This window comes from Miniopterus natalensis, chromosome 6, assembly GCF_054644295.1.
Source record: "Miniopterus natalensis isolate mMinNat1 chromosome 6, mMinNat1.hap1, whole genome shotgun sequence".
Classification (NCBI taxonomy): Eukaryota; Metazoa; Chordata; class Mammalia; order Chiroptera; family Miniopteridae; genus Miniopterus; species Miniopterus natalensis.
Window position 1 is genome coordinate 33994784 of NC_142086.1, and position 12860 is coordinate 34007643.

Sequence of the window (12860 nt, forward strand, 5' to 3'; positions counted from 1 at the left end):
CCTGTCATTCGATTGAATGAGATATCCATACTTAGCACAGCACGCACAGTAAATATTCTATGGCTACAGATTTTTATTATTGTTCTATCATTATTAATCTTTTTTAAATTAAAATAACTTACTTCTAATAGGCATAATTAGAACTTTCATTGGATCATAAAATACTAGAACCTAAGAACCCTAGTTCTTTTTTAAAATTTATTGGGGTGACATTGGTTAATAAAATTATATAGGTTTCAAGTGTATGTTTCTATGATACATGATCTGTATATTGCACTGTGTGCCCATCACCCAAAATCAAATCTTCTGTCACCATATATTTGACCCCTTTACCCTTTACTACCCCCTCAGCCCCTTCCCTCTGATAACCACTATACTGTAGTCTGTATCTATCAGTTATTTGTTCATTTGTTGCTTTGTTTTATATCCCACATATGACTGAAATCAGCTTTTTCTGTCTGACTTATTTTACTTAGGCCGATTCTCTCAAGGTCCATCCATGTTGTCACAAATGGCAGTATTTCACCTTTTCTTATGGCTGAGTAGTATTCTATTATATATATATGTACATAATCATGTTTGGTGGCTCTCAGCTCAGGATGGTACCTCCCCCTAAAGGGAGAATGCCTTCGGAAACAGGGAGGGCACTTGCTGATGTCCTAACGACTGCGTGTGCTACTGCTATTCAACACCTGGAAGCGGGACGGAAGACCTCCTACAATGTGCGGGGCATTCGCATAAGAGCTGTCCCATTCATATGCAATTATCCGTCCACTGAAACACACAAGGGAACTCAGCCTCCTCATTGGGGTGCTCAGAGAGATGAAGATATTTAACCAAGACCCCAGAGTGAGTTAGCATTAGAGCTAGAACTAAATTTTTTTTGAGTGTTAACACTGCAAGAATTCTTGCCATTTTTGCAATTGTCATCAACAGAGCGCATACATACATCTCTATTCTTAGCAGTGGCAATTGTCTCTATAAAGTCAGGAAAATTCCTAAGAAAAGGAAAGCCTTGCAGTGTGCTTTCTTACTGTCTCCAGGAGAAGGAAGACAGAGAGGGAAAGGGAAAGGGAAAGGGAAGGGGGAAGAAGGAGGGAGGGAGGAGGAGGAGGGTTTTTTTTCTTTTCTTTTAATGTTGAATAATAATATATAAGCTTGCCTCACTGGTTCTATTATAGTAAAGGCTGGTATGGTCACTCAGCCCCTGAGAACACAATATTACAGAGGTGAAGGTTTGATTTCAGTCCTTCTATGGGCTTATTAGTTTTCTACAGAGCAAATCCTTGTTCTATAATCATAGCATGTCATGCAGGCATGTTGTGGTAAATGTCTTACAAAGCAAGAAACTGCCAGGTACCTCTCACCTCACCACCAAGAAATAGTTCAACTACTTGTCCTGCGGATCCTGGTTCATGTTCAGCTCAGTAGTTTATTTTAACATTTACAGAGCACCTGCTGCTTGCAGGGCGCTGTGCTAACTACCAAGGGCATCAAGGTGAATCACACACACCAAGGAGCCCAGGCTACCAGGGGGAACAAAACTGTAAGCAAATTCTTTCAGTAAACAGTAGTTAGTGCTGTGTTAGTAAGAGATAAAGTTGTTGATTTATAGCATAAGCGAACCTAGGACATTGATTTTGGTTAGTTGTTGAAATGTTTTAAGTAACACAGTCACACCAGCTGCCTTAATATACCAAAAGAAAGTTTACTGCAGTCAAAATGACTGTCTTCTATCACAAATTTGTACATTTCTCTCTCTCTTTCAGATTTCAAATGTATAAAACAATCTACATGTCACCTAGTACTAGCTGTGTGTCCTTTGGAATGTTACTTATGTTCCCTAACCCTTAGTTTCCTCAACTGGAAAAACAAGTATTCCTGCCTTCCCTACTTATCTCTGAATGAAAGGAGATAATACCTCTGAATGCTTAATACATATATGTGATCATATCATTGCCTCTTTCCAGAAAGATCAAATTTCTCAGCCCCCCTGTAGCTAAGGGGGTAATTTGACTAATTCTCACCAATAAATATTAGTGAACCTGACATCACTTCTAGCCCCAAGCAGTTAAGGGAGTGGTGGTGTACTTTTTCCACAAATTATCTGTTCCCTTGTGCAGCAGCTCTGGAGGCCTTGCGTTCCAGATGGCCTAACTACGAAGTGAAAGAAGGGTATCCCATCGGTACTGGTCTCGGCAGGAGTAAGAAATGTTTATTTTATTATCACTGAGATTTCAGCACATGTGTTACTGCCGCCTGCCTATTGCGTCCTGACTAATACACATTACAGCTGTAAGTTACTGTTTGGAAACGCACTGGCATCCTTGGATGGCCTCATTACCCAGTGGCTCTGGGAATATCTACTGTATTCTGGGAAAGCCTCGGAGCACTTGTTATTCCATCATTAAAACATTCTCCCGGACACTGAACGAAACCTACATGACCTTTCATCTTTCATTTCTGTGCTTAATCCCCTCCCTTCAAATACTAACTTCGGCATGTGTCCTGAAATCCTTTCTAAACCGTGTCATCATGTGCCTGTTCCTCTCAAAAGTCAATATTCCAAATAGATGAGGGATGCCAATTTGCGAATTTTATTCATGTCAGAAACCAACAGCTTTGAAAGCTTCTTAGCTGGATAACAAAGATTTGATCACAACATGTAAAGGGCTGGCCTGCCTCTGCAAGGAGATGTGTTGCTTGAGGGAAAACTGTCAAAATGGTATATTTCAGGCTACAAAGACTCTTAAACACAAGAACACTCACTCTGGTGAACATCACGAGGGAAAACAGTTGGGATGTTCATGGTGGCAGCTCTCCATCGCTTTTTCATAGAAGCTCTTACCGCAGACATCATCAGAAATGGGAAGGTATATAAGTGCAATATGCACACAATTATCACGAGATCGCAGAACCATAACGCTCTTAAAACATCACCTTACCTGTTCTACATTTCGACCGCAGTAACATATTCCTCACCGACTTTGATTCTAGGATGGATCAAGCCCCTCACCAGCTCAGAGGAGTTCACGCCCATGGGGAAAGCAGCTTTGTCAGCACCTGGTCAGAAGGAAGAAAGGGGGAGGGAGAGAGGAAGAGGGGAAGGAAAAATACCATTCGAATTTATTCTGTTATAGCCCGATAGACTACCCAGAGGATGGAAGGATGACATGCTTACACAGAGGTAGCAAGGTAGATTATAGTTTTGAAATAATTACCTGTAGTAATTAAAAGACTATTTTAAATAGTATTTAAAAGACTATTTCTTGAAAAAGCACATCAAAACCACGTGAAATGCCACTTCACACGAGAATGGCTGTAATCAAAAAGAATAGTAAGTGCTGGTGAAGATGTGGAGAAACTGGGGCCCCCCTACACTGCTGGTTAGAATGTAACAAAGCACAGCTGCTGAGGAGAACAGTTTGACAGCCACTCAGTCCAACAGAGCTACTCTAGACCCCGGAATTCTACTTCTAGGTTATATACCCAATAGAAATGAAAACATATGTTCACACACACAAAAATGCACACAAATGTTCCTAGCAGCATTATTCATAATAGTCAAAAAGGGGAAAATACCCAAATGTTCATCAGCTGATGAACAGATAAACATAATGCTGTATATAAATACAGTGAAATATTTTTCAACCATAAAAGAAAGTATTGATGCAGGTTACAACATGGATGAAACCTGAAAACATTATGCTACATGAAAGAAGCCAGACATGAAAGGCCACATATTATGTGATTCCATACACATGACCTGTCCAGAACAGGCAAATCCCTAGAGACAAGTAGTAGATTTGTGTTGTCAGAGGCTAGGGAGAGAAGAAAATGGGGAGTAACTACTCAGGGTCCAAGGTTTCTTTTCGGAGTAAAGAAATGTTCTGGATTTAGATAGTGGTGATGGTTATACAACCTATGACTACACTAAATCTCACTAAACTGTATATGTTAAAAGGGCGAATTTTGTTGTATGTGTATTATAGCTTAATTTTTAAAAGAATCTATTTCTTAATATTGGCTCTTTCTAAAAAGAGATATTTATCTGAAGGACATGGGCTATTTCATCTTTATTATTTGCCTATTTTTCCCTTCTATGTATGTACTTGTAGATTATTTCAATGAAACAGGGACCTATAATTTGATAATTCAATAGACATGAACCAGGACACTTGCCCAGTATCTATCATAAACCTTTCCTTTTCCTGTGAAGTCTCTGTTTGTGCCAGAGTGCCCTCTCCTGCCCAACAAGAATACTTGCAACCCACACAATCGCACTTTTATAAGTTTCCATTTTCTAAGGAAAGAAGTGGAGTGTTATCAGAAGGAAAAGTAAATAGGCACGTATCACATTGGGTGTCAAAAAATAAGCTTACCACAAACGAATGACCCAGGAAAACATCATAAGCACGTTTCATATGATAGATTCCTTCAGTTATCAAACAAAAGGAATATTTCACTCATCTGAAATCTCTCTGCTACATCTTCCATTTTAAGTGAATCCTGAGATATACTTGTATATCTGATGTAGTCACTGTAAAATAATGTCTTATGATAGAAGGAAATGCAGTCTTTCCTTCACTAAGAAGTACAAAAATTTCCTGAGCAATAACCACAAACAGGGGGAAAGTAAAACACACACTAAAACACACACACACACACACACACACACACACAAATTAGAAAGCTCCGTGCCATGACTAATATCCATTTCCTTTCTGTGGGCCTTTTAAATTTTCACAATGGCTTAAAAAGCTTGAAATGTTTGATCTGCTTGTTAATTAAAACCAATACATATTATACATATATTTCTGCAGGCTACACACCCACTCTAAATCCCTGATAATGGCCTACGTACTCAGCTGCTATGAAACCTTTCAAAATCCAATGCCTGTTGGGGAAAATAAATTGGAAAATCAAAACTAGAGCAGACATGCCCACCTATGCTGAGACAGTGCTGCTAAGGGGGGCATGTTGGGAGACAAAATCCTGATTATCTCAAGTTGGAAATCCAGTGGATCAGAGCCATAGGCTTTTCAAACTGGAAGAGATTATCTAGCCCAACATGAAAATAGTTAAAGGGAAGGGAGAAATGCAAGTGCCTGGTGAATCTGAGTGGAGATGAATAGTAACAGACTGAAAAATGAGCAGTTCTGTCCAGGGTAAAAAAGGCAGGAGTCTGGTTTTCTAAGCTTTAGAAGCATTCAGATGGACATTATAGGTAATACTAGTTCAAATTCATGTATCCTTTTTCTAGTGTTAAGGACAGTCCTTTGAGTCTATTTTTATCCATTAACAAAAGAAAAAAATCACAAATTTTTTGTATAGTATCCAACCTTAATCTCTAAGCGAAATAGCACCCAACATTACAGAATGACTTCTCACCTGCTCCAGAGCAGTCAGGTATCAGCAGACAGAGGGACTGGCAGGCACTGGATTTGCCCCACAGGCGTACACTACACATCACACATGTTCTCTATCTTTTTTTTGACAGAAAACAACAGTGGTCATCATGCTCCAAAAAATAAATTACTTCATTTGAACTAAAAATGTATTGTTTTACAACCAAGATGAAAATAGTTGAAATCTGTGAATAAATGTCCACCTGACCTTCAGAAAATGCTACTGCAAACATAGCCATTGATGTCTGTAAACACATTTTCATCATGTGGCCTGATGTGGCCTGAAAGAGGCTTTCTGAAGTCCCCACCAATAAAGGCCATTCCTTCACCCGCAGGTTTTAATTAGGCTGCATGAGCTTAGCTGGGAGGAGAAACGCGTAGGTAGAGCAGGGGTTCTCACACATTGGTGTGGATCAGAATAGCCTGGAGAGCTAATACAGAAACAAAGGACTAGCTCGCTGAAGGAGTTTATGGTCTGGGCTCATTTTTATCATGTTTTCCAAGTGATTCTGACACATCAAGGCTTGAGATCAGAGTCCTTACTACAATGGTCCTCAACCTTGGCTGAATGTAGGGGTCACCTGGCAAGTTGTAAAAACAAACACTGATGCCTGCACCCACCCCTAGAGATCAGTTTTCTTTGGTCTGGGTGAGGACTGAGCTTCAGAAATTTAAAAACTCCCTAGGTAATTCCGATATAAAGGCAGCTTTGACAAGTATTCTCTAGGGAACGGTAGGTAGCTGGGTTGGGTAAGTACACTTGAAAGTCAAGAAGATGGAGAGAACAGTCTGACTTCACCTGAAAACAGGTAAGGCGGCTGAGAAAAACAAAAAGCAATTCTTTCCAACTTTAAAATTTTATCCCAGTTAAGTCTCATTTGTAAACAGCCAGATATAAAAAAAGAAACAAAACCCAGTTTTGTCAGTCCACAACCCGATGAATCTGAAAGAAGGGTAATGATGACATTCAACAGTCTTTTTGAAGGGTTTGTATATGGTTTCTGAGCTGTTCACGTTTCATTAAGTTTACTGAGCACTTGCTATGTGCAAGGCCTGAGAAGAGAGCTAAACAAGACAAGAATCTTCAGTGTCAAGGAATTTATAATCCATGAGAATAAATAAAACACAAGCAAAAATATCAAGTATATCGGTAAAACAACCACAGAAGAGACCAAGAAATGAAGTATGATGAAAGTTTGAAATAGCAAGAGGTGTCTTCACAGTCGTGGAAAGTGAGGTAACTCAAGCGCCCATCAGTGGATGGACAGATAAAATGTGGTACGTACATATAATATTATTCACGCTTAAAAAGGAATGACATCCTCACAGATACAACATGGATGGGTCTTAAAGACATTATGCTAAGGGAAAGCAGCCAGACACAAAAGAACAAATATTGCATGATTCCACTTCCAGGGGGCACCTAGGACAGTCCCATTCATAGAGACACAGAGTAGAACAATGGTTGCCAGGGGTCAGGGGGAGGGGGAAGTAGGGGATCATTGTTTAATAGGTGCAGTTTCAGTTTGGGGTGATGAAAAATGTCTGGAGATGAATGGTGGTGATCGCTGCATAACAGCGTGAAGGTGCTTAATGCCACTGGCCTGTAAAATGGCCTGAAACTGAAAAATAGTTAAAAGAGCACATTTCAAGTTACGTATTTTATCACAATTAAAAATCTACAATTTATTAAAAATTATTTGTTGAGGAATTTGAATGAGTTTTCCCTTTTTGTTTCAGTTGCCAGGGGTTTTAATATTAAATGAAATAATAACAACTATGCTTCCTTCTTTTCGTAATTGTGACTTCCTATCTTAATGACTCTTCTAGACGGATCATTCATTGTAACATGCCTCAAATCTTTTTGGCAAGCAGGCAGGACTACAGATTTTTTTAAATGTGAATAAAAACTAGAGAGAAATGAAGCCATCGTGGCCTCTGTCCAGTGAAAACTCCGCCTTTAAAATTCTGAAGACCTTTGTTCACACCTCCATGACGTCACTTACTACAATTTATGGTAATTTGTTCCTTTCTCTGTTTTTCTCAATAAACTATGTGCTGAAGGCAGGCAATGTCCCAGTCAATCCTGTGTCATCCAAGTTTGGCAAATATACTGCCTCCTCAATGATTAATTAAGGAATGATTTTTGTTCTGAGATATAAGGATCCTACATCAGAATGGTGGTCACAGAGAATAATTTTGAGGAACAGCAATCGAAGGAAATTGCCAATTAATTTCAACATTTTTCCAAAAACCAAAAGGGGAGGTTAACTGCAAGGAAAGGGGAATAGGCCTGGGGTCAGGCGTTGGAAGAGAGTGTATGTCACGTCTTCAAAAAAAAGTCTTACGTTCTGTGCCATCTGCTTCCACTTGCTCTTCTCTGGGTTTGTTTAAATTTCATGTTTCCGAAGTGCGTGATGGCTCCAGTGAGTTTATAGACTCCATGCTTCTCTTCAGGAAGAAAGCCCAAGATGTCCGTGGCTTGCTGTGAAAGGGAAACAGATGGCAGTGACTTCATTCGCCTCAGGACTGCAGTGAGCACCTCCCCACACTGTGCCACACTTCCCTGTACTCTGTGGGCTCCAGAAGGGGTGAGACAGATCCCTCAGCCCCGACGTGTGGCAGGTCTGTTCGCAGGAATGCAAATCAGCCCGGTTGGCAGTTGGTCACCCATGTCTACTTATCCCTTTAAAAGAATTAGGAAGACACCAGATTTGACTTATTTCATTCCCTTAGTTTTAGAACTTTCCTGGATGCCCTGTGTCCCTCCTCTCCCTTCCAGCAATCAATCATTACCAGCTATATGAGGTAAATTATTTTGCTTTTCATGGTTATGGCAAAAAATAGCTCTCTATCTGATGGGTTGCTTATTTCTGGGATTCCATATGTTCTCCCAAGTTTATTCCAGAGCTGATACATTTCAAAGGCTGTCGAAAAGAAGTGTTTAAGAAAAGAAAAACCATGTCATCAAAGAACTTGTATCCTAAGAAGTCACTGCACATGGTAAGATGTGTACCAATTTCCATCTCCCTCTCTAGGAAGGTGGAAATTGGGACAATCTTTCCAGTGGTAAATTTAGAATATGTATAAACAGACTATAAAAAATATAGTCTATATTTTATATTACATTACAATCCTTACCTGGTACTTTCACTTTTAGGAATGTAGCATAAGTTGAATCTATATATGGAAAAAGCATTTACTTACAAAGATATTCACCACAGTACAAAAATAAAACAAATGAAAAGCCTTGTGTCTAACAATAAGAGAATGCCTAAAAAAACTACAGGACAAATGCCTGATAAAATATTAAGTATCCATGTGAATGGTTATGAAGAGTTTGCAATAACACTGAAAATGCTTATATTATAACATTAACTGAAAAAAATAAATTCTTTATACCAAGTCCATATGCAGTATAGTTATGATCTTTTGTTTAAAAATAAAAGATAGCAACCCAATATAGAAAAAAATAAAGACTGCATATATACATATATATATACACACATACCCCAAATAAAAAAACAGTGGTTGCCAATGAGTTAAAATATTGTCTTACTTTTCTATTTGTCCTAAAGTTACTATACAAATAATGTGCACTTTTACAATAAATAAGGAGCGCGCCCCCCCCCCCCCCCCCCCCGGCCTTCTTCTTCTCTCCAAGATCTAAGACGCTTCCTTTCACTTCTCATTGTTGTCACCAGACTTTGCTTTGATAACCAACAAGCCTTACATCTGTGGCCAGCGATTCTTGAGCAACATCTGAGCTCTCCACGGCAACTTCTCCATGACAGCAAAAGTGAAAGTCAGAGGGGTTTTCAGACACCAGGAAAATATCTGCAGGGGGAAAACCACCACTTGAACAGCTTAAAGAAACCTGTGAAGCTTTAGAAAACAGTTGACCAATATTCACAGTTTACTCTTACAGTTTATAGCATACTTGTAAACAAACCAAAATAAAATCCATATTCAATACCCAAAGCTCTGCAATCAGTTTTTGCCCTCTATTAACTTGTCAGGCATGTGTTAATGCCTCCGAGAGGATCAGGCAGGCCAAATCTGAAAGCAGATTCAATTGCAGCAGCTTGAATTGGTGTGAAAGAAAACAGATAATGCGTGTTGGCAAAACTTTGAAAACAGGAATTTGGCCTAGATGCATGGTTGAGGGTGGGAGAACAAAAAATGTTTTATAAAATTATGAGTATAATGGGCCTCAGCTTCAAAGGCTAGGAAGGAAGCAGACCCCGGGGTCGGCGCTTAGGGAACATTAGCCGTGTAATCCTGTCACATCACATCCAGCCTATTAGGAGGCTGAGTCCATCTTTCAAGGAACCCATAAATCAGCTCCTGTGCTCCGAGCTGCACGGCTGATAGGTCTGAGACTCCTGACATGATTCACTTAGTCAGGAAACGCGATGCTGGCCCAAGCCAAGGCAGGATGTCAGGAGCACATCAGCCGCTGACTCGGCGAAATCACATAACCTCTTGTGCCAAACACTCGCTCTCAAGGAAGTTTCTTTGAGCTGAGCTGATTTTTCTATTTACCACTCAGTGAAGAGAAGCTGTGTTCTCCTGAACCCCAAATCTCAGAAAAATTGGGCTACTGAACAAATGTTCCTAGCAGCTCTATTTGGAAACAATCCAAACGTCTGTCAACAGTTAAACTGCTGTATATGCACACAATAGATGACTCAAAATAAGTGAAGTAAGCCAGACATAAAAGAATATGTACCGTATAAAGCCATCTTATAAAATTCTAGAAAAAAATGTTTCTATTAAATTATTTTATTTTTGTGAAAGCTAAAAGGAAATTTACTCACTGAAATCTCAAAGGATCTTGGGCATGCACACGAACCTTGTTAGAGATTCTTCAGCATGTCTCTTTTTTTTCCAAAGAAATTTCCCCACACAGTTAAAACAGAGATTTACTGTATGTACAACCTAAACCATAGCAATCTATGGTTATATCATTTTACATTGTGCAAAATCCTCAATAAATAGTGATACGATAGGGGAAAAAAAACAGTTACAAGCAAATTTCATCATAAAACATTCATATAACTTGGTCCCTCTCTAAACCAAGTGGAGGTATAAAAGAGTCAGTTAGCTATGATTCTAGAATACTGGAGAGAAGTGTGGGCCATGATCAAACTTTGGAAGTCAACAGATGGAAATGGGCTTTAAAGCCATTAGTGTGGATGATCTATCACCATGAGACAGAGCCAACCACTGAGCCCCAGCACACTCTAAAGTCATGGGCTAGGTGAAAGAGAGGAACCCACCCACAAAGAAATGTCCAGAGATTTAAGAAACAAGTGAGGGAGATATACTGGGAGCCAAGGGGAGATTTTCAAGGAGGAGAGACTAATCGGCAGTGTCAAATACTGTCACACCCTAAAAGTCAAGAAAATTCCTATATATTCTTCTGCAAGGTTCACTCATGGCTTTCCTGATGACTCAAATCTGTATTTCTTTTCTGAGCTCTAGACCTAGATCTCCAACTTCCCAGTAGATATTTGAATGCAGATAGCGATAAGTGGCTCAGGTGGTTCCTTATGTCAGTGAATGTCACAACCCTACGCAGGCCAGGAGCTGGGTGCCATGATGTCCTGCCCCTTCACCTCCTTCACAGCACAAGTAGACATCATTTCCATGTATTTCAAATAAAAACATTTATTTAATGCTATTGGAGGAGGTAAAGATACAAGATAACACAGTCCTTTCCCTCAAGGATGTTGAGGAATCACACAGCTGAGCAGTGCAGGAAATGCTGCTGTGTTTTTAGGGTGGATGTATCTTTCAGTTGGCTGACTCATTAAAAAAAATCTACTTTCCAAGATTACTTTGTTCAGAATGATCTTTTAGATCATTCTAAACCATAACCTTTAAATACTTTTCATTTTAGTCTCATGTTTATGTCATTTTTTATGATTTTCATCTCAGTCGTAAGAGCCAGAGGTGCTATATTTGACACTGTCTCTATGTTAAATATAGGAAAACAGAAGACTAGAAAGATTTACTACTTGCCCAGAACCAACTGATGATAAATTGAATTTAGAACATAGTCTCTAGTATTTCTGTTAGACTGTGCTACCCACCTACTCAAACCTGTGTCTATAACTATGATGGGATTCCATTGCCTCCTCTGTCATAGACTGAGAGAGGGTCCTGTTCCATCCAAGCAGCCTCATTTGGGTAAGTGCTGAGGGAGACAGAGCAGGGCACGAAGAATACCATGTGGGTGAGAACTACAGGGCCAGGAGGGGGAAGGAGTTGCAATTCAGGAGAGGGCTGGTAGTGTTACTGAGCAAGGACTTGCTGCTCCGGCTTGTAGCCCCGGCTTTTGAAGAAAGAAGAGCATTGTTTGAAAGTCAACTGGCAAGAAGACAGGAGGCAAGGTTCAAATCCATCTTACTGATCCAGGGTTTGGCGTGGATTTCTAAGAGGTAGTAGCAGTTTAAAGGTTCACAAGTGTTACTTGTAAGTGGTGTAAACTTTGGTTCCAGGTCTTGTTAAACAGAATAGGACCAGTTTGAGCTGGTCTATGGTTACAAATCCCCCCTTTTTGTTGTTTATTCTTCAGCATGGGGAATGGGTGGTGAACCACTCTAGTTATTGCCTGCTGATAAGGGGACAAAGTCAGTCAGGAAAAATCCAAGACAGTATAAGAGAGTAGAATACTAGAACTATACAAGCAAATATCATAACCAGGAAAGTAAAACAAGCATTTAAACCAAAACAATAGCAACTATAATAGGAATTTAGGTTTTTATAGCCCTGGTCTGAACTCTTGGGCAGAAAATAAGTCTACTTCCAAGATGACCTTCTCTTCCTGGCCAGGTGAAGTCTCAGCTGCCCTGTGTTTTCTGAAAAGTAATTTGAGAGTAGTCAAGGGTTCACAAATGTAATTAGGGGCAGAAAATCAGTACTGGGTTTCCAGGCCCATTTAGTGCTAGGCCGTCAGGTCCTCTTCTTCCTGTCTGTGAAGTGTCCCTACTTGGGAATTATAAAGGGGGTGAGGAGGTCCTGGTAGACATGGGTAACTGGAAGGACTTCGTAGGGTCCATTTCATTTAGGTTGCCAAGTCTTGAGGACCCAGTCTTTTGGGTTTACACATTGCAGGGGAACATCTATAGGAGACATTAACGGGCATACTTATGTATGTCAGAGAAAGTAGGGCCTAGAGACTGTGTATATTTTATGGTAACTAATTCTTCTGCAATATGATCATTTTCAAGATTGCAGTAATAGTCTTAAAAAAGGGCCTCCCAGATAACATTTCATAGGTGCTCAACCAAGGCTTGTTTCTAAGGGGCTACAGTTACGCTAGGCAGGGCCACCTAAGGCCCTATCCCGCACACACAGCTGCAGTTAGCTGCTTCTGCCCCGCGCCCTCCACACCCCGACATGGCCAGGGTCCGCCTGGAGCCAGGGGGAACAACCCGAGGCTCC

General features: G+C 40.1%; 1 protein-coding gene across 1 annotated transcript in view; it reads right to left on the reverse strand.

Moving 5' to 3' along the window:
• The window catches only part of MYH15 (myosin heavy chain 15), a 123367-nt gene that overhangs the window by 80879 nt on the left and 29628 nt on the right, over window positions 1–12860 (reverse strand). Inside the window, 4 exon segments of the mRNA XM_087817797.1 lie at window positions 2955–3063; window positions 7757–7797; window positions 7799–7893; window positions 9142–9245. Coding sequence (XP_087673923.1) covers window positions 2955–3063; window positions 7757–7797; window positions 7799–7893; window positions 9142–9245 — 349 coding nt within the window.